Below are 23,467 nucleotides of genomic sequence, written 5' to 3'. Positions count from 1 at the left end.
ATCTGCCTGGCACGCAGAGATGCGTTTTGCCACCTGGGTGTCAGAATGGGGGAAGGAGAAAAGTATAGCAATGATAGGAGAAACCATGTGAGGATATGACGGAGCCGAGTGACTTAGTGTAGAGAGAAGAGGAGAGGACCTAGAACTGAGCCCTGGGGGACACCAGTAGTGAGATTATGTTGTGCAGACCGATCCTCTCCACGTCACCTGGTAGGAGCAGCCTGCCAGGTAGGATACAATCCAAGAGTGTGCAGAGACGCCCAGCCTTGAACAGGTGGAGAGGAGGATCTGATGGTTCACGGTGTCGAAGGCAGCGGATAGATCTAGGAGGATGAGAACAGAGGATAGAGTCAGCTTTGGCAGAGCGAATAGCCTCCGTGACACAGGGAAGAGTAGTCTCGGTTAAGTGACCCGTCTTGAAGCCTGACTAGGTAGGGGCTGAGTAGCTAGGGTTAGAGGAGAGGGAGAGGGAGACAGAAAAGGAAACAAAGTAGGGATCAGAGACTTGGAGGGGGATGCTGGGAGATTAGTAGGTCAACAGCCTCTAGTAAAGACGAGGTCAAGTGTATTGCCTGCCTTGTGAGTGGGAGGGGACTGGGAAAGGGTGAAGTCGAAAGGGGCAAGGAGGGGAAAGAAAGAGTTGGAAAGAAATTCATCAAAGGCAGACGTTGGGAGATTGAAGTCGTACAGTCCGAAGGCCTGTGAACACTGACACATCCATAATTACAATATTTTAGTGTGTGTCTGTGTGTGTGTATATGTGTCTGTGTGTGTGATGTACAGACATGATCACAAGCTTAGCTGCTGCTGCAGTCCAGTATAGTGGCCTGGATGGGGGGGGCAGCAACATTGCAGTGACGGTTGGATCTATCCGGGGTTCAGGATTACAGTGTTTTCCTGCAACATACAGTTTCCCAACATACCTCAACACCAAAGAGTGGATGGAGTAGGAATTTAGCAGAAGCTTATGTAATCAATATGAAATCTTATTATGTGAGTTAGGACATTGTAATATGGTTATTATTGTGTAATGGGAGAGGAACTACATCATAACTACATCATAAGTGATTCATTAAGTGCCCATTGTTTCCACATTTCTATTAAATATGACCTAGAATTAAATAGTTTTCCTTCCAAAATGTTTTAATTTAATATGTTAAAAAGCTGTTTTTTTGTGCTGTGTACCCCAACAACAGAATGGTAGAATGGTGTGGGTATATATCGGTCATTAAACATATTCATGTAAGTAGAACGCTGATTGGCCAGCTCTTCCTCAGGGAGATTACATCATGCTCTATGAGGAAATAGCAAGCGGTTTTTAAACTATTTGAGATACAAGTTTGAGGAGAGGTTTTTTAAGTGCTTTCCCCCCCCTCCAATTTATGCTTTGGCCACAAAAAGTATACGAGGCAACAACATTATTTGGATATGAGTTAACAGAATATTAACTTTTAAAAGTGAAATTTACTTTAAATGAAAATCTACAATTGCAATCAGCATTTGATTTGGTGTCCCATCATAACAAGACTGTTGATGTCAAGATGCAAGTAGAGAGGTCTAAAGAACAATTATTAAATGTGTTTTTATTATTAATAATAATACTATCTCTTTAATTAACATTGCAGGTACATAATAAAAAACGAAATGAATCAGAAATAGGAGAGACAACAGAACCGTAATCTTGTCTCAAAATTGTGAAAGTGCCTGGAATAATTCTGTGCTATATATTATTAATTATGATCATCATTAATATCATTATTATGATTACCAGAAAGGTTCATAAAACAAGTTTGCCACTCACTCTGAAAATGCAAACTTATTTTTTTATGAATGTGGCTAGATTGTCTTCATCTTATTATCATTTTGATTTATATACACAATGTCATAGAATACAAGAAATCCACACCTTAAAGGAGCTCTGTCTTGAATGTATCAAACGTTACTGTGTTTTCTGTTGGGTCAGGCAGGTATGACAGTTGGAAATTGACGTTGATCTCAGTGATATACCAAGCAGCCAACTGAGTACAGTACATTGAAGAAAAAGACCAACACTTTGAAAAGATAAACCAAAGGGAAATTGAAAAAGCAATCATTTTTGCAGACCGAGGGGGACATAGACATCTCTTACAGGCTCATTGTGTATAGTTTAATACTGTGCATCATGTGTGGCACTACAAGGGACTGAATACACTGCCTCACTATTTCTGTTTAGAAGCTGCTAGCACTATGAAGTATCAATAAAACAATGTTACGATATCAGATATTACAGAACACCCGTGTCGGATCCCGTAAATGATTGTATCTTACTTCATAGGGCTAGCCTCACAAGAACTATGTATGAAATGATTGTGGATTGTATGAGAGCACAGTCTCTCACTTTATTTCTTTCTGAGATTCCCTTGGAGACTGTTTACATCAGCGTAACCATGGCAACGGTATAGGGACATGCGTTGTGTCAGGACCGACCCAACACAGGCCTAGTCTCCCCACTAAAGCGCCTCCCAACCAGGCTTTATCAAGTCCTGGTAAAAAACAACGTTGGGGTCTTTGAGTAGCTCTTATTGTTGCTTAATTGGACTTCATGACATCATATGTTGGCCAATCTGAAACTAACCAAAAAACTTGGTAAAGCCCTAAAACAAGCCCTAAAACAAGCCCTAAAACAAGCCCTAATGTGGATCATGTGGTGTGGATTTCAGATCTTTTTTCTTCACAAGCACAATTTTAGCTTTGGTCTCACTTGCTTGAAGAATAATGAGGATAATCTTGCCTTTTCCCGTACCACTACGGACCATTGGATATTTGAAGGGGTTTAAGTTGAATTTCAGAGGAATCAAAATGGATGTGCATTTATTTGTCACTATGTGTGGAGATACATTTCTCTTGGGTGGAACTCCATGATTTGCTCCTGTATTTTGGTCCGTTTGACAGACTGTCACATGGTATGCTAACCATTTCTTCTTCTAGGAACATATTGACAACAACACACTGAACATATCTTGGAAATCAACTGTGTTCAGTGTGTCGTCTTTTCAAAATGGCTGCTGTCCTTCTCCATAGAAATCAGGGAGGCACTACGTCGAGGTTATCTGGTATTCATGTGCGGTGGGGTAATGAAGATACTTCTCACAAATCTGCTTTGATGAACGTTTTCGAGTGTGAACAGTGTTTCTTCTTTTTAAATACATTGACATATATCATAGGTTGAAAACATCTAGTTACTATGCACACTCCTCTGTTATGGAAAAGTCTTCGAAACACAAATATATACCCCCCAACAATGATATTAGGACTTGATGAAAACATCTCAAATGATTTTATATTTTTTCATCTTTCCACTAAGATAAGACATTTAGTGAAGGACTCAAACATCCACTTTGTCTGCTATGCAATTAGGGAACTGCATAGCAAAATAATGTAGAAAACAGAATGCATGTTCCTCTATTTCTGTCATTAGTGGGATGAAATGTGAATACGTATGTACTTCCAAGCAAATATTTTTGTTACAAAAATAGACTTTCTCATAAAATAATACACATAGTTGTTTTTAGGGTGATATATGTCTCTGTTAAGCTGAACAGAAAGGCTGTCTTTTCAAAAGAGCATGTCACTATGTTTGCGAGAGCTGCAACACTTGCACACCAAGTCTAGCACCAGTCTCTATAGTGTCCTGATGGGTCGGTTCATCTATTCATATCTTGCATACTCCCAGGCCTCTTCATCTGTTGCATAATCTAGTTTTGTTTAATAAGAGTCCCAAATAAAAGAAGATTCCATCTATGTAACCAGGACAACAAAAAAAGGACATTTTCTTTCGAATGAAACATCCAAACTTTCCCGCTACAATGCCATAACTGTTCAAAAACATAGAGTTCAAACCACCAGTACCACTACAAGTCCAGATCAAAATTACAACAGTTCAGCCAACAGACCTCACAGACCATCGTTTCACTTTCATTCCCAAATACAAACAAATTCAAACCATAAATCAAAACAGACGTAGAAATTTGATGATAAAAACTGGTGAATGAAAGGTCAAAGAAAAACAACAGAAAAATACTGACGCTATAAAGAAATATAAAATATATGTACAAGACCCTGTATTCCTTGAGTTTCTGGGTAAATGAACATCGGCGTTGGTGTCTGTGTGTACAGGCATTTCAAACCAAACGGATTCTCCTTTTCACGCCAAATCCTCCTTAGTCCTTGTCAAACAAATGTGGTCTGAGTCTGACGGAATGACTTGTCCTGTGTTGGTGATTTCCCCCTGTGAATCCTGGTGCAAATTCCACAGCAGCCGTCTCTAGTCCACTAACGGTCTCCGTAGCAACACCCCCTCCACCGCCACCACAACCACACACTCTGCCAGCTACTTCTCCCTCTACATACAATATATCCCATCTGTCGCTATGCCAGCCTGGTGCTGTCACCAGATGACACTGGATATACTGGTCTCGCGTGGCAGCAGCGGTAGCATGGCGTTATTGGCGTGTGCCTCCTCGATGCTCTGTTCTCTGGGTGTCCTGGCCTGGCCGTGGGGCCTCTGTCCGTTGATCAGAGTCATAGGGATGTTGCAGTAGGTGTGCTGGTTACCCAGGGTGGAGAGGGGAGGCAGGCTGCCGCCGGGGGCCATGTCGTACTCGTAGCTGCGGTAGTAATGTTTCTGCTGCCTCATCTGGGTGTGGTAGTTGACAGTGGAGTTGTGGAAGGTGCTCCGCAAGTCCGGGTGCGCCGTGGCCATGGCGGTGGAGGTGGCGGCTGCCATGGAGATGGCGGAGACGGTCTGGAGCTCGCCGAAAGGGCCCTGCTCGCTGACGTCCAGCACCTGCTCATTGTTGATGATGGGCTCCATGTGCTTGAAGGGCATCTCGTACTGCAAGTGTTTCCAGAAGTTGGAGCTGAGCTTGTTGCTCTTGGGGCCACGCCACTTGATGACGGTCAGCATCTTGATGGTGTGTTTGAGCGCTTCCACTTCCTGGTAGTTCATGATGCCATGCAGCTCGGCACACTCAATCAGAATCACCTTGATCTCCCCGGTGACCAGCATGTTCCGGAGGCGGGTCTCCAGCTCGAAGATGCTCCAACCCCGCCGCACCACATAATTGGGTGTCATGACGATAATGAGGCGCTTGGATTGGTCCACACAGCGCGCCACGTCCTCGATATAGGCTGAAGAGGGATACAGAGAGAGAGGGGAGGGAAGTAGAGGGATACAGAGTAGGGGAGGGAAGTAGAGGGATACAGAGCGAGGGGAGGGAAGGAGAGGGATACAGAGAGAGAGGGGAGGGTAGAAGAGGGATACAGAATAGGGGAGGGAAGTAGAGGGATACAGAGCGAGGGGAGGAAAGGAGAGGGATACAGAGGGGGGGGGAAAGTAGAGGGATACAGAGCGAGGAGAGAGAAGGAGAGGGATAGAGAGAGAGAGGGGAGGGGAGGAGAGGGATACAGAGTAGGGGAGGGAAGTAGAGGGATACAGAGCGAGGGGAGGGAAGGAGAGGGATACAGAGAGAGGGGAGAGAAGGAGAGGGATACAGAGAGAGGGGAGGGAAGGAGAGGGATACAGAGAGAGGGGAGGGAAAGAGAGGGATAAAGAGAGAGGGGAGGGAAGGAGAGGGATAAAGAAGAGGGGAGGGAAGGAGAGGGATACAGAGGGAGAGGGGAGGGAGGGAGGGAGGGAGAGAGAGGGGTGGGAAGGAGGGGGATACAGAGAAAGAGGGGAGGGAGGGAGAGAGATACAGAGAGAGAGGGGTGGGAAGGAGGGGGATACAGAGAGAGGGGTGGGAAGGAGGGGGATACAGAGAGAGAGGGGTGGGAAGGAGGGGGATACAGAGAGAGAGGGGTGGGAAGGAGGGGGATACAGAGAGAGGGGAGGGAGTGAGGGAGAGAGAAGGGTGGGAAGTAGGGGGATACAGAGAGAGAGGGGAGGGAGGGAGAGAGATACAGAAAGAGAGGGGTGGGAAGGAGGGGGATACAGAGAGAGAGGGGTGGGAAGGAGGGGGATACAGAGTGAGGGGAGGGAGGGAGAGAGATACAGAGAGAGAGGGGAAGGAGGGAGAGAGATACAGAGAGAGGGGAGGGAAGGAGATGGATACAGAGAGAGAGGGGAGGGAAGGAGAGGGATACAGAGAGAGGGGAGGGAAGGAGAGGGATACAGAGGGAGGGGAGGGAAGGAGAGAATACAGAGAGAGGGGAGGGAAGGAGAGGGATACAGAGTAGGGGAGGGAAGTAGAGGGATACAGAGGGAGGGGAGGGAAGGAGAGGGATACAAAGAGAGAGGGGAGGGAAGGAGAGGGATACAGAGAGATGGGAGGGAAGGAGAGGGATACAGATAGAGGGGAGGGAAGGAGAGGAATACAGAGATAGGGGAGGGAAGGAGAGGGATACAGAGAGAGAGGGGAGGGAAGGAGAGGGATACAGAGGGAGGGGAGGGAAGGAGAGAGATACAGAGAGAGAGAGGGGAGGGAAGGAGAGGGATACAGAGAGAGGGGAGGGAAGGAGAGGGATACAGAGAGAGGGGAGAGAAGGAGAGGGATACAGAGAGAGGGGAGGTAAGGAGAGGGATACAGAGAGAGGGGAGGGAAGGAGAGGGATACAGAGAGAGGGGAGGGAAGGAGAGGGATACAGAGAGAGGGGAGAGAAGGAGAGGGATACAGAGAGAGGGGAGGGAAGGAGAGGGATACAGAGAGAGGGGAGAGCGAGAGAGAAAGAGAGGCAAGAATGATATGAAGGAAGTTACAGTATGAAATAATAACACAGCTAAATATATAGTATATAATATAAATGTATCATATATATATATATATATATATATATATATTCTAGTCTGTGTGTATAGTATGTAAAACATGGTCTATCATCCACTGGTTGATGCTGCCTGCTATGGTCTTTTATTGAGTTTGACTAGCTAAATAGGACATTTAAATGAAAGTGTATAAATCTAATGCATCATAACATGATATAGAGCATGCATTTTACATTAACAAAAATCAATATTGAGAAAAACAGAGAGAATGAGAAGTCAACAAACACAAAACACACTGACATCAGACAATACATTGACCTATCAGACCCATAGCCTTGTTAAACACACTGACAGCAGACAATACATTGACCTATCAGACCCATAGCCTTGTTAAACACACTGACATCAGACAATACATTGACCTATCAGACCCATAGCCTTGTTAAACACACTGACATCAGACAATACATTGACCTATCAGACCCATAGCCTTGTTAAACACACTGACATCAGACAATACATTGACCTATCAGACCCATAGCCTTGTTAAACACACTGACATCAGACAATACATTGACCTATCAGACCCATAGCCTTGTTAAACACACTGACATCAGACAATACATTGACCTATCAGACCCATAGCCTTGTTAAACACACTGACATCAGACAATACATTGACCTATCAGACCCATAGCCTTGTTAAACACACTGACATCAGACAATACATTGACCTATCAGACCCATAGCCTTGTTAAACACACTGACATCAGACAATACATTGACCTATCAGACCCATAGCCTTGTTAAACACACTGACATCAGACAATACATTGACCTATCAGACCCATAGCCTTGTTAAACACACTGACATCAGACAATACATTGACCTATCAGACCCATAGCCTTGTTAAACACACTGACAGCAGACAATACATTGACCTATCAGACCCATAGCCTTGTTAAACACACTGACATCAGACAATACATTGACCTATCAGACCCATAGCCTTGTTAAACACACTGACATCAGACAATACATTGACCTATCAGACCCATAGCCTTGTTAAACACACTGATATCAGACAATACATTGACCTATCAGACCCATAGCCTTGTTAAACACACTGACATCAGACAATACATTGACCTATCAGACCCATAGCCTTGTTAAACACACTGACACCAGACAATACATTGACCTATCAGACCCATAGCCTTGTTAAACTGTATGTTTTAAACTGCTGATATAATGGCTGTTAGAGACCTACTGAGGCACAATAACTCAAAGTGATAACAATATGAGAGAAATTGATCTGTGGGTAGGTGTGTGTGTGTGTGTGTGTGTGTGTGTGTGTGTGTGTGTGTGTGTGTGTGTGTGTGTGTGTGTGTGTGTGTGTGTGTGTGTGTGTGTGTGTGTGTGTGTGTGTGTGTGTGTGTGTGTGTGTGTGTGTGTATGTCTACTATGTGTTTGTGTGTGTGTTTAGGGAGACACACTATACAAGCTGCCCTTTCTAAACAGTGTTCCTCATTTGTAACAGTACATATCGTCGAGCCAAATGTAGCCATTGTGCGTGTCCCCTACATGCCAGAAGAGCAGAGGCTGCTAAAGTCTGCTGTTAGTGAGGCTGCTGGGGTCCTGTCAGAAACAAAGACTTTTCCACTACAGGTTGACAGGATGAACTAAGCTTCCCTTTCTAATCAAAGAGCCCCTACTGTGAGAGGTGCTGCTCTCTGAGCCAACAGGGCTGGCCATCTCTCACTCTCTCTTGCTCTCTCTCTCACTCTCCCTCTTCCTATCTCTCCCTCATTCCCTCTCCCTCACTCCCTCTCCCTCTCTCCATCTCACTCTCTCCCTCCCTCACTCCCTCTCACTCACTCCATCTCCCTTTCTCCCTCACTCCCTCCTTCTCACTCACTCCATCTCCCTTTCTCCCTCACTCCCTCCCTCTCACTCACTCCATCTCCCTTTCTCACTCACTCCCTCCCTCTCACTCACTCCATCTCCCTTTCTCCCTCACTCCCTCCTTCTCACTCACTCCATCTCCCTTTCTCCCTCACTCCCTCCCTCTCACTCACTCCATCTCCCTTTCTCACTCACTCCCTCCCTCTCACTCACTCCATCTCCCTTTCTCCCTCACTCACTCCATCTCCTTATGGACCCCTCTACATCTCCCTCGCCCTCCGTCTCTCTCCTTCTTGTCTCCCTCCAACCCTTGGGGAGGTTAAAACTCAAAAGGGCTTTTCTCTTTTATGCCTTATGCTCAGCTGAGCCCCTGGGGATAGAGGAGAGCAAGAGAGCAGGCTGATTAGCAGGAGCATCGAGAACAAAGCCCTCTCATCACCTCACTATGATAAGTCAGTCTGGATGTTCTCTGTAATTGGACTTTAACGCTGGCAAACACAAGACCCCTTTGCACCCTCTACTATCTCTCTTTCTGCTTCTCTGTCTCTATCTCTCTGCTTCTCTGCCTCTCTCTCTCTCTCTCTCTCTGCCTCTCTATCTCTCTGCTTCACTGCCTCTCTCTCTCTCTGCTTCTCTGCCTCTCTCTCTGCCTCTGTCTCTGGGTCTCTCTGCTTCTCTCTCTCTCTGCTTCTCTGTGTCTGTGTCTCTCTGCTTCTCTGTCTCTCTCTGCTTCTCTGTCTCAATCTATCTCTTCTTCTCTGTCTGTCTCTGCTTCTCTCTCTCTCTCTCTGCTTCTCTGTCTCTGTCTCTGTGTCTCTCTGCTTCTCTGTCTCTGTCTCTGTGTCTCTCTGCTTCTCCATGTCTCTCTCTCTCTCTGCTTCTCTGTCTCTTTCTCTATGTCTCTGCTCCTCTGCTTCTCTCTGTCTCTGCTTCTCTGTCTCTGCTTCTCTGTCTCTGTCTGTCTCTGCTTCTCTGTCTCTGCTTCTCTATCTCTGCTTCTCTGTCTCTGCCTGTCTCTGTCTGTCTCTGCTTCTCTGTCTCTGCTTCTCTGTCTCTGTCTGTCTCTGCTTCTCTGTCTCTGTCTGTCTCTGCTTCTCTGTCTCTGCTTCTCTGTCTCTGCTTCTCTGTCTCTGTCTGTCACTGCTTCTCTGTCTCTGTCTGTCTCTGCTTCTCTGTCTGTCTCTGCTTCTCTGTCTCTGTCTGTCTCTGCTTCTCTGTCTCTGCTTCTCTATCTCTGCTTCTCTGTCTCTGTCTGTCTCTGTCTGTCTCTGCTTCTCTGTCTCTGCTTCTCTGTCTCTGTCTGTCTCTGCTTCTCTGTCTCTGTCTGTCTCTGCTTCTCTGTCTCTGCTTCTCTGTCTCTGTCTGTCACTGCTTCTCTGTCTCTGTCTGTCTCTGCTTCTCTGTCTGTCTCTGCTTCTCTGTCTGTCTCTGCTTCCCTCTGCTTCTCTGTCTCTCTCCGTCTCTCTCTGTCTCTCTCTGTCTGTCTGTCTCTCTCTAAGCCTCTTTCCTCTCTGATGGTCTTTCTAGAGTAGCACGGTTGTTGTGGCTGGGTATGGCTGGGTGTGGCTGGGTGTGGCTGGTTGTGGCTGGGTATGGCTGGGTGTGGCTGGTTGTGGCTGGGTGAGGCTGGTTGTGGCTGGGTGAGGCTGGTTGTGGCTGGTTGTGGCTGGGTGTGGCTGTTGTGGTTAGTTATGGCTGCTTGTGGCAGGTTGTGGCTGGTTGTGGTTAGTTGTGGCTGCTTGTGGCTGCTTGTGGCAGGGGTTGTGGTTAGTTGTGGCTGCTTGTGGCTGCTTGTGGCAGGGGTTGTGGCTGGGTGTGGCTGTTGTGGTTAGTTATGGCTGTTTGTGGCAGGTTGTGGCTGGTTGTGGTTAGTTGTGGCTGCTTGTGGCTGCTTGTGGCAGGGGTTGTGGTAAGTTGTGGCTGCTTGTTGCAGGTTGTGGCTGTTTGTGGTTAGTTATGGCTGGTTGTGGTTAATTGTGGCTGGTTGTGTCAGGTTGTGGTTAGTTGTGGCTGGTTGTGGTTAGTTGCTGACACAAGTAGGGGTAAGTGGCTGGGGGAATGGGAGTACCTCTAAGGAGTCTTGAATCGTCCTGGAAATGATCATTGGTGAAACCTAAACATAAATAGTTCAACATTCAAAAGGTGTGATCAGGTAGACTTGCAGAAAGGCATCAGAGGAAGTTAGAGTCAGGGGACTTAAATAAGTTACTTAGATAAACTGTGCCTAGTTTCTCTCAACTCACCAAAACACCTTTATCCTAGTTTAATATGGGAGTTGTGGCATCAGGACCAAAGGAGCCTGTCAGTTTACATACTATGTATTACATTGTAATAGATGCGTTTCAAACAATTCATTGGCTATGAAGACTACTATTTCAATTGATTACTTTATACTCAAACTTTCAACATAGCATATATTTCAATGAAATAAATAGCTTTATTTGCATCAGAAAATGCTTTGTTAATTTGCCTGGAGACAAATCCATTGATTTACGAGGTCTTAGAGGAGAACAAAAGTCCTTAGAAGGTCTGTATTTTAGCCCTGGGTTTGTGCCACGTATCCCCTATTAACACATGCCCCCTGACAACACAAACATTTAAGTCAAACTGGCTGTAATCGTAACATCGACACAAACTGAACAATGTGACAGACAAGAATGTGACACAAATGAGCAAAAACAAAGAAAAGGATTCCAACTGAGAGTAATGGAACAGTATCAGAGAAGCATTATCCTCCAGTATCATGGCCCTATCACAGGTGCCAAGTGTGAATCTGAATTACAAGCAGTGAACTGCAGTCAACTTGCAGAAGTCCCCTTTGATTGGTTGCGAGACAGCGATCATAAAGATATGATTAAGACCGGATCAATGCAATATAATCAGAAAGTTTATTATTACCCACTAATTACACATTTTCAGCTATACCACAGACAACTCAAAATCAGCGGCTGAACGCCACATGCTGTTATGTTGTAATTAACAGGTTAAAGTGACAGTTCACTCCAAAATCAACGTTTGTCAGATGTTTACAGTGCAAAGTAATATGGTAGAATGTGTCACGTGGTATGTACACAACACAATGACAACATTAGAAACAGAATTAAACAGGAAATAAACCAAAAAGGTACAAAACTTACTTCCGGTTGGGATCAAGTCCCTGTCTGGAATGAACAGTTTATACCCATAATGCCTCTCCAGGACGTCGGGTAAGATCTCCAGGGCGAAGCGTTCTTCCTCACGCGTCTCCTGACTCCACTGATCCGGGTCCACTTTGGTGTATGACAGATAGGCATCATAGTCCTTATTATCTACAGGAGTAACACACAGACCAGTCTATTACTACACTATAGAGGATACAGACCAGTCTATTACTACACTACAGAGGATACAGACCAGTCCATTACTACACTATAGAGGATACAGACCAGTCCATGACTACACTATAGAGGATACAGACCAGTATATTACTACACTATAGAGGATACAGACCAGTCCGTTACTACACTATAGAGGATACAGACCAGTCCATGACTACACTAGAGAGGATACAGACCAGTCTATTACTACACTATAGAGGATATTAGTGACACACAGACCAGTCTTTTACTACTCTATAGAGGATGCAGACCAGTCTATTACTACACTATAGATTATATTAGTAACACACAGACCAGTCTACTACTACACTATAGAGGATGCAGACCAGTCTATTACTACACTATAGAGGATATAGACCAGTCTATTACTACACTATAGAGGATGCAGACCAGTCAATTACTACACTATAGATGATATTAGTAACACACAGACCAGTCTACTACTACACTATAGAGGATACAGACCAGTCTATTACTACACTATAGAGGATATAGACCAGTCTATTACTACACTATAGAGGATATTAGTAACACACAGACCAGTCTACTACTACACTATAGAGGATACAGACCAGTCTATTACTACACTATAGAGGATATTAGTAACACACATACAAGTCTAATACTACACTATAGAGGATACAGACCAGTCTATTACTACACTATAGAGGATATTAGTAACACACAGACCAGTCTACTACTACACTATAGAGAACACAGACCAGTCTATTACTACACTATAGAGGATATTAGTAACACACAGACCAGTCTACTACTACACTATAGAGAACACAGACCAGTCTATTACTACACAATAGAGGATACAGACCAGTCTATTACTACACTATAGAGGATACAGACCAGTCTAGTACGACACTATAAAGAATACAGACCAGTCTATTACTATACTAGAGAGGATACAGACCAGTCTATTACTACACTATAGAGGATATTAGTAACACACAGACCAGTCTATTACTACACTATAGAGGATATTAGTAACACACAGACAAGTCTAATACTACACTATAGAGGATACAGACCAGTCTATTACTACACTATAGAGGATATTAGTAACACACAGACCAGTCTATTACTACACTATAGGGGATACAGACCAGTCTATTACTACACTATAGAGGATACAGACCCGTCTATTACTACAATACAGAGGATACGGACCAGTCTATTACTACACTATAGATGATACGGACCAGTCTATTACTACACTATAGATGATACAGACCAGTCTATTACTACTCTATAGAGGATACAGACCAGTCTATGACAACACTATAGAGGATACAGACCAGTCTATTACTACACTATAGATGATACAGACCAGTCTATTACTACACTATAGAGGATACAGACCAGTCTATTACTACACTATAGAGGATGCAGACCAGTCTATTACTACACTATAGAGGATATTCGTAACACACAGACCAGTCTATTACTACACTATAGAGGATATTAGTAACACACAGACAAGTCTAATACTACACTATAGAGGATACAGACCAGTCTATTACTACACTATAGAGGATACAGACCAGTCCATTACTACACTATAGAGGATACAGACCAGTCTATTACTACACTATAGAGGATATTAGTAACACACAGACCAGTCTATTACTACACTATAGCGGATACAGACCAGTCTATTTCTACACTATAGAGGATACAGACCCGTCTATTACTACACTATAGTGGATACAGACCAGTCTATGACAACACTATAGAGGATACGGACCAGTCTATTACTACACTAGAGATGAAACAGACCAGTCTATTAATACACTATAGAGGATACAGACCAGTCCATTACTACACTATAGAGGATACAGACCAGTCTATTACTACACTATAGAGGATACAGACCCGTCTATTACTACACTATAGAGGATACCGACCAGTCTATGACAACACTATAGAGGATACGGACCAGTCTATTACTACACTATAGATGATACAGACCAGTCTATTACTACACTATAGAGGATACAGACCAGTCCATTACTACACTATAGAGGATATTAGTAACATACAGACCAGTCTATTACTACACTATAGAGGATACAGACCAGTCCATTACTACACAATAGAGGATACAGACCAGTCTATTACTACACTATAGAGGATATTAGTGACACACAGACCAGTCTATTACTACTCTATAGAGGATACAGACCAGTCTATTACTACACTATAGAGGATACAGACCAGTCTATTACTAAACTATAGAGGATACAGACCAGTCTATTACTACACTATAGAGGATGCAGACCAGTCTATTACTACACTATAGAGGATATTAGTAACACACAGACAAGTCTAATACTACACTATAGAGGATACAGACCAGTCTATTACTACACTATAGAGGATACAGACCAGTCTATTACTATACTATAGAGGATACAGACCAGTCTATTACTACACTATAGAGGATATTAGTAACACACAGACCAGTCTATTACTACACTATAGCGGATACAGACCAGTCTATTACTACACTATAGAGAATACAGACCAGTCTATTACTAAACTATAGAGGATACAGACCAGTCTATTACTACACTATAGAGGATGCAGACCAGTCTATTACTACACTATAGAGGATATTAGTAACACACAGACAAGTCTAATACTACAGATACTACGGATACAGACCAGTCTATTACTACACTATAGAGAATACAGACCAGTCTATTACTAAACTATAGAGGATACAGACAAGTCTATTACTACACTATAGAGGATGCAGACCAGTCTATTACTACACTATTGAGGATATTAGTAACACACAGACAAGTCTAATACTACACTATAGAGGATGCAGACCAGTCTATTACTACACTATAGAGGATATAGACCAGTCTATTACTACACTATAGAGGATATTAGTGACACACAGACCAGTCTATTACTACACTATAGCGGATACAGACCAGTCTATTACTACACTATAGAGAATACAGACCCGTCTATTACTACACTATAGAGGATACAGACCAGTCTATGACAACACTATAGAGGATACAGACCAGTCCATTACTACACTATAGAGGATACAGACCAGTCTATTACTACACTATAGAGGATGCAGACCAGTCTATTACTACACTATAGAGGATATTCGTAACACACAGACCAGTCTATTACTACACTATAGAGGATATTAGTAACACACAGACAAGTCTAATACTACACTATAGAGGATACAGACCAGTCTATTACTACACTATAGAGGATACAGACCAGTCCATTACTACACTATAGAGGATACAGACCAGTCTATTACTACACTATAGAGGATATTAGTAACACACAGACCAGTCTATTACTACACTATAGCGGATACAGACCAGTCTATTTCTACACTATAGAGGATACAGACCCGTCTATTACTACACTATAGTGGATACAGACCAGTCTATGACAACACTATAGAGGATACGGACCAGTCTATTACTACACTAGAGATGAAACAGACCAGTCTATTAATACACTATAGAGGATACAGACCAGTCCATTACTACACTATAGAGGATACAGACCAGTCTATTACTACACTATAGAGGATACAGACCCGTCTATTACTACACTATAGAGGATACCGACCAGTCTATGACAACACTATAGAGGATACGGACCAGTCTATTACTACACTATAGATGATACAGACCAGTCTATTACTACACTATAGAGGATACAGACCAGTCCATTACTACACTATAGAGGATATTAGTAACATACAGACCAGTCTATTACTACACTATAGAGGATACAGACCAGTCCATTACTACACAATAGAGGATACAGACCAGTCTATTACTACACTATAGAGGATATTAGTGACACACAGACCAGTCTATTACTACTCTATAGAGGATACAGACCAGTCTATTACTACACTATAGAGGATACAGACCAGTCTATTACTAAACTATAGAGGATACAGACCAGTCTATTACTACACTATAGAGGATGCAGACCAGTCTATTACTACACTATAGAGGATATTAGTAACACACAGACAAGTCTAATACTACACTATAGAGGATACAGACCAGTCTATTACTACACTATAGAGGATACAGACCAGTCTATTACTATACTATAGAGGATACAGACCAGTCTATTACTACACTATAGAGGATATTAGTAACACACAGACCAGTCTATTACTACACTATAGCGGATACAGACCAGTCTATTACTACACTATAGAGAATACAGACCAGTCTATTACTAAACTATAGAGGATACAGACCAGTCTATTACTACACTATAGAGGATGCAGACCAGTCTATTACTACACTATAGAGGATATTAGTAACACACAGACAAGTCTAATACTACACTATAGAGGATGCAGACCAGTCTATTACTACACTATAGACGATATAGACCAGTCTATTACTACACTATAGAGGATATTAGTGACACACAGACCAGTCTATTACTACACTATAGCGGATACAGACCAGTCTATTACTACACTATAGAGAATACAGACCCGTCTATTACTACACTATAGAGGATACAGACCAGTCTATGACAACACTATAGAGGATACAGACCAGTCCATTACTACACTATAGAGGATACAGACCAGTCTATTACTACACTATAGAGGATACAGACCCGTCTATTACTACACTATAGGGGATACAGACCAGTCTATTACTACACTATAGAGGATACAGACCCGTCTATTACTACACGATAGGGGATACAGACCAGTCTATTACTACACTATAGAGGATACAGACCCGTCTATTACTACACTATAGGGGATACAGACCAGTCTATGACAACACTATAGAGGATACAGACCAGTCTATTACTATACTATAGATGATACAGACAAGTATATTACTACACTATAGAGGATACAGACCAGTCTATGACAACACTATAGAGGATACAGACCAGTCTATGACAACACTATAGAGGATACAGACCAGTCCATTACTAAACTATAGGTGATACAGACCAGTCTATTACTACACTATAGAGGATACAGACCAGTCTATTACTAAACTATAGAGGATACAGACCAGTCTATGACAACACTATAGAGGATACAGACCAGTCTATTACTACACTATAGAGGATACAGACAAGTATATTACTACACTATAGAGGATACAGACCAGTCTATGACAACACTATAGAGGATACAGACCAGTCCATTACTAAACTATAGATGATACAGACCAGTTTATTACTACACTATAGAGGATACAGACCAGTCTATTACTACACTATAGATGATACAGACCAGTCTATTACTACACTATAGAGGATACAGACCAGTCCATTACTACACTATAGAGGATATTAGTAACATACAGACCAGTCTATTACTACACTATAGAGGATACAGACCAGTCCATTACTACACAATAGAGGATACAGACCAGTCTATTACTACACTATAGAGGATATTAGTGACACACAGACCAGTCTATTACTACTCTATAGAGGATACAGACCAGTCTATTACTACACTATAGAGGATACAGACCAGTCTATTACTAAACTATAGAGGATACAGACCAGTCTATTACTACACTATAGAGGATGCAGACCAGTCTATTACTACACTATAGAGGATATTAGTAACACACAGACAAGTCTAATACTACACTATAGAGGATACAGACCAGTCTATTACTACACTATAGAGGATACAGACCAGTCTATTACTATACTATAGAGGATACAGACCAGTCTATTACTACACTATAGAGGATATTAGTAACACACAGACCAGTCTATTACTACACTATAGCGGATACAGACCAGTCTATTACTACACTATAGAGAATACAGACCAGTCTATTACTAAACTATAGAGGATACAGACCAGTCTATTACTACACTATAGAGGATGCAGACCAGTCTATTACTACACTATAGAGGATATTAGTAACACACAGACAAGTCTAATACTACACTATAGAGGATGCAGACCAGTCTATTACTACACTATAGAGGATATAGACCAGTCTATTACTACACTATAGAGGATATTAGTGACACACAGACCAGTCTATTACTACACTATAGCGGATACAGACCAGTCTATTACTACACTATAGAGAATACAGACCCGTCTATTACTACACTATAGAGGATACAGACCAGTCTATGACAACACTATAGAGGATACAGACCAGTCCATTACTACACTATAGAGGATACAGACCAGTCTATTACTACACTATAGAGGATACAGACCCGTCTATTACTACACTATAGGGGATACAGACCAGTCTATTACTACACTATAGAGGATACAGACCCGTCTATTACTACACGATAGGGGATACAGACCAGTCTATTACTACACTATAGAGGATACAGACCCGTCTATTACTACACTATAGGGGATACAGACCAGTCTATGACAACACTATAGAGGATACAGACCAGTCTATTACTATACTATAGATGATACAGACAAGTATATTACTACACTATAGAGGATACAGACCAGTCTATGACAACACTATAGAGGATACAGACCAGTCTATGACAACACTATAGAGGATACAGACCAGTCCATTACTAAACTATAGGTGATACAGACCAGTCTATTACTACACTATAGAGGATACAGACCAGTCTATTACTAAACTATAGAGGATACAGACCAGTCTATGACAACACTATAGAGGATACAGACCAGTCTATTACTACACTATAGAGGATACAGACAAGTATATTACTACACTATAGAGGATACAGACCAGTCTATGACAACACTATAGAGGATACAGACCAGTCCATTACTAAACTATAGATGATACAGACCAGTTTATTACTACACTATAGAGGATACAGACCAGTCTATTACTACACTATAGAGGAGACAGACCAGTCTATTACTACACTATAGAGGATACAGACCAGTCTATGACAACACTATAGAGGATACAGACCAGTTTATGACAACACTATGGATGATACAGACCAGTCTATTACTACACTATAGAGGATACAGACCAGTCCATTACTACACTATAGAGGATATTAGTAACATAAAGACCAGTCTATTACTACACTATAGAGGATATTAGTAACACACAGACCAGTCTATTACTACACTATAGAGGATACAGACCAGTCTATTATTACACTATAGAGGATACAGACCAGTCTATGACAACACTATAGAGGATACAGACAAGTCTATTACTACACTATAGAGGATACAGACAAGTCTATGACAACACTATAGAGGATACAGACCAGTCCATTACTACACTATAGAGGATACAGACCAGTCTATGACAACACTATAGATGATACAGACCAGTCTATTACTACACTATAGAGGATACAGACCAGTCCATTACTACACTATAGAGGATATTAGTAACATACATACCAGTCTATTACTACACTATAGAGGATACAGACCAGTCTATTACTACACTATAGAGGATATTAGTAACACACAGACCAGTCTATGACTACACTATAGAGGATATTAGTAACACACAGACAAGTCTAATACTACACTATAGAGGATACAGACCAGTCTATTACTACACTATAGAGGATATTAGTGACTCATAGACCAGTCTATTACTACTCTATAGAGGATACAGACCAGTCTATTACTACACTATAGAGGATACAGACCAGTCTATTACTACACTATAGAGGATACAGACCAGTCTATTACTACACTATAGAGGATGCAGACCAGTCTATTACTACACTATAGAGGATACAGACCAGTCTATTACTACACTATAGAGGATACAGATCAGTCTTTTACAACACTATAGAGGATATAGAGGATATAGACCAGTCTATTACTACACTCTAGAGGATATTAGTAACACACAGACCAGTCTATGACAACACTATAGAGGATACAGACCAGTCTATGACAACACTATAGAGGATACAGACCAGTCCTCCTTCCTCTCCCTCCTCTCCCTCCTCTCCTTCCTCTCCTTCCTCTCCCTCCTCTACTTCCTCTCCTTCCTCTCCCTCCTCTCCTTCCTCTCCTTCCTCTCCCTCCTCTCCCTCCTCTCCTTCCTCTCCCTCCTCTCCCTCCTTTCCTTCCTCTCCCTCCTCTCTCTCCTCTCCCTCCTCTCCTTCCTCTCCCTCCTCTCCCTCCTCTCCTTCCTCTCCCTCCTCTCCCTCCTCTCCTTCCTCTCCCTCCTCTCGTTCCTCTCCCTCCTCTCCTTCCTCTCCCTCCTCTCCTTTCTCTCTGAGGTCCAATGAGGTGAACTTAAGAGGGCTGAGAAGGGGAAGTGTTTCCGTCCCGCGTGTACCGCCACCCTCAGCATCCATCCCTCCCACTCTCTGACTCTGAAGTAAAAGGCCATGACTGACGCACACATAGCTTACATCCATCCATAGGTTTGGCTGCATATGCATACTGGCAGGCCCACAGAGAGTGAGAGAACCTTTGAACTCGCTATTAAAAAAGTGTTCAGGGACTTTGAGCAGAAACCTCTGGGCTCCTTCCACATTGTTCTGAATAGAACACAACCTACATCGTCAGCCGTGAAAGCTAGAAAACTGCAGGAGGAGTTGGGCTCATTAGCATTCCTACAGAAGTTACGTTTATAATAAGACATAAGGTATTTGTTATCTTTATGTTAAGTCATTGCTCATCCCTAAGCGATGATCAAGTTCAACCTACTGCATGATTTAAATAAAGTCAAAGTTAAATCATATACAGTATTAAATGCTAATGAGGGTTACGTTCATGTCACAACTCGGCAAGCTCATGCATCTGTAAAGGGTGTGTGGTCGTTATGCAAGACAACCCCGGCAAACACCTATACGAACGGAGACTTAAAACCGCTTTGAACCAAACCCGATCATTCTGGTGCTGTCAGTCAGACACAGAGAAGAGAGAAAAAAAATAATTTTCCTGAATGGCTTGTGATGGTGATGAAGTAGAAGTCCTTGTGGCCAATGAAAGAAGAGCGTGAGGGGTGAGGGGAGAATACAATCCAGGGAAGGAGTAATCACCCAGTCCTGAGCGTTAAAGAGAAAGTATGTGTCTCTCCCTCGTCTCTCCTGGGAGCCACGGCCATGGGCAACACTATGTGGCTTATTGAAACTGATCCCTTTAAACAGAGAGCAAATTGAAAATCTCTTTCCCTCTCCTCTCTGCTCACTCGGGTGGCGCAATTAAAGGAGACAATTGCTGTTTAGCATTAGGTTTAAGGCTCTGGCTCTCTTTTCTCTCCTCTGTGGCGCCTTGAAACCATCCATTACTTCAAAGCCCCCCACTTCTGTCCCAAAGCCCAACACAGTACAGGCCTGGTAATGACTTTCATAGACATGTCTGATGCCTCAACCATCCAGGCAATGTGATTGGTGGAAAATGGAGGGCTGGGGGAGGAAAAGAGCAAAGCGGAGGCAACCTTTCTCGGCTAATGACACTCTCCAGTCTCCACACAGCGTCCTTCAGACACCCCAAAAGTAATCTTGTTCACTGAATTCATTGTAGCCCTAGCCCTCCACTTGAAAGACTCATTAAGGGAAATCAAATGAATCCGCCAGACCAGATTGATGAATACTCCTCCTTAACTCATTCACTATTCAGCCACACAATTAGAATTTATTGCGGTTCAATTTAGAACCCTTAAGTTCTTATTTCTATCTCAAGATAGGATTTGTAGAAAAACACATTTTCCTATTTTTATAATGAAATGAAATCCCCTTTCGAGCAATGTCTCGAACAAAATATTATGCGAAGGCACATGAAGCAAGACAGATAGACGGTCTAAATGTCCTGAGTATTACCCTAGTCCCTTTTGGTGACACCGAAACAAGTTGTTTGTCATCTAGACCTACGCTCTAGATGACAAAGGTGCTACATAGATCCTAAAAGGGTTCTTCCTGGAATCAAAAAAGGGTTCTACATGGAACCAAAAATGGTTTTCCTATGGGGACAGCTGAAGAACCCTTTTATAGGACCCTTTTTTTCTAAGAGTGCACTGTAGACTTCATTCGGGGTTTATAATGGGTGTTGTTGGTCCTAGTGTGAGTTGAGAGTATCTCACCTCCGTCGATGTCCTCGCTGCCAAAATGGTTCCTGTAGAAGAGCATGAGCTCCATCTTGTAGCACTTGTAGAGGGTCACGAGGCAGATCAACAACAACAAGATGGCCCCCAAGCCTCCCGCCAGCTCCACTGTGTACATAAGCTCTGCTGTGAGAGAAGGGAGGGGGAGAGAGAGCGAGAGAGAGAGGGGGGAGAAGACGATAATGTTTACTTCGCTAATCTTTCTTGATCAAATCCAAAAAGCAAGCACACTCACCAAATACATCCTCAAACACAGCATGGTGTCACTGCTTATTGTCTCCGGATACTTCATTAGCACAGAAGCTACATAACATGATTTAGAACATGAGGGAGATCAAGTCAGACTCCAGCTAGCTGCTAGCATGCTAACAGGGTTCCTAGCTACCACTCCCATTGATTTACCACCAACTATGCTAATGCTAAGCTAACCAACCCAAATCTGGGGTCCATGAGTCCTAGTTTATCAACTATTCCTTAGGTAGCCCCCCCCCAAAAAAATGTTGTTTTACTTTGCGTGAACTACTTCTCCTGAGGTCAGCCCAGGTCAGCCATAACCTGAAGGCCCCAGCTATAGCACACGACTGGTCAGGAACTGATGGTGACCTCCCGTTGACAAGGGAAGCTCCATTAAAGGTGTGAGTGTAACGCTGTAAGGGCACCAAACCAAGCAAGCCAAGTCATTAGAGCAGGAATATAATATAGACTGGCACAAGGCTGTGTCCCACAGGACACCCTATTCCCTATGTAGTGCACTACCTTTGACCAGGGCCTATAGGGCTCTGGTCAAAAGTCATGACCTATGTGAGGAAGAGGGCGCCATTTGAGACACAGCCTCGGAGAGAGGTGGAGCGAACTCTTTAACCCCCTCAGCCATCCATCATCCTCCCAGAGCTGACAGGATCTCCCAGGACCATCAACAGTAAACTCCATGAAACACTGATCTCAGTAAATACACCCCACCACAACTCTGTCCGTCTGAAAGCCTGAGTGTCGAGGTAACTCAGGCACAATGCTATCCTCCCCGGGTTCCATTTAGAATCCTATAGTACTGTACATTGAGGCTGTGGCAGTGTATGGTAGTGGAGTGGCTTCATACTGTAGGTTTAGTGGAGGGGTGTGCACTGCAAGGCTCTGGTTCTGCTGATTTCCGTCCTTATCTTTTAACTAGGGACTGAGTTCTACTGCCAGTTGTGTGGACTGCTAACATGAAAGCTGTCTACTAAATTGATACATTTTCAGATCAATGTGTCGTGTTTTCCTAAGTTCTGGGGGATCAAACCCTTTTGGGTTCAATAAGAAAGTAAAGAGCCATGGTCGGCAAATCATCACTCTTCAACGCTTTTTAGGCCATAAGATCTAC

General features: G+C 43.0%; 1 protein-coding gene across 1 annotated transcript in view; it reads right to left on the bottom strand.

The window, feature by feature from the left end:
• Positions 1–4,365: 4,365 nt before the first annotated feature.
• LOC139414081 (interleukin-1 receptor accessory protein-like 1) overlaps positions 4,366–23,467 on the bottom strand; it is a 362,260-nt gene continuing 343,158 nt past the window's right edge. Inside the window, exons 9-12 of the mRNA XM_071161964.1 lie at positions 22,087–22,233; positions 11,786–11,956; positions 10,717–10,761; positions 4,366–5,169 (exon numbers count right to left, since the gene is read on the bottom strand). Of these exons, the coding sequence (XP_071018065.1) occupies positions 4,427–5,169; positions 10,717–10,761; positions 11,786–11,956; positions 22,087–22,233 (1,106 nt within the window). The 3' untranslated portion in view covers positions 4,366–4,426. The remainder of the gene's footprint in view (positions 5,170–10,716; positions 10,762–11,785; positions 11,957–22,086; positions 22,234–23,467) is intronic.

The sequence above is a fragment of the Oncorhynchus clarkii genome, chromosome 7 (assembly GCF_045791955.1).
Source record: "Oncorhynchus clarkii lewisi isolate Uvic-CL-2024 chromosome 7, UVic_Ocla_1.0, whole genome shotgun sequence".
NCBI lineage: Eukaryota > Metazoa > Chordata > Actinopteri > Salmoniformes > Salmonidae > Oncorhynchus > Oncorhynchus clarkii.
The sequence above is the reverse complement of the archived record's forward strand: the minus strand, read 5'-3'. Positions and strand labels throughout refer to the sequence as shown.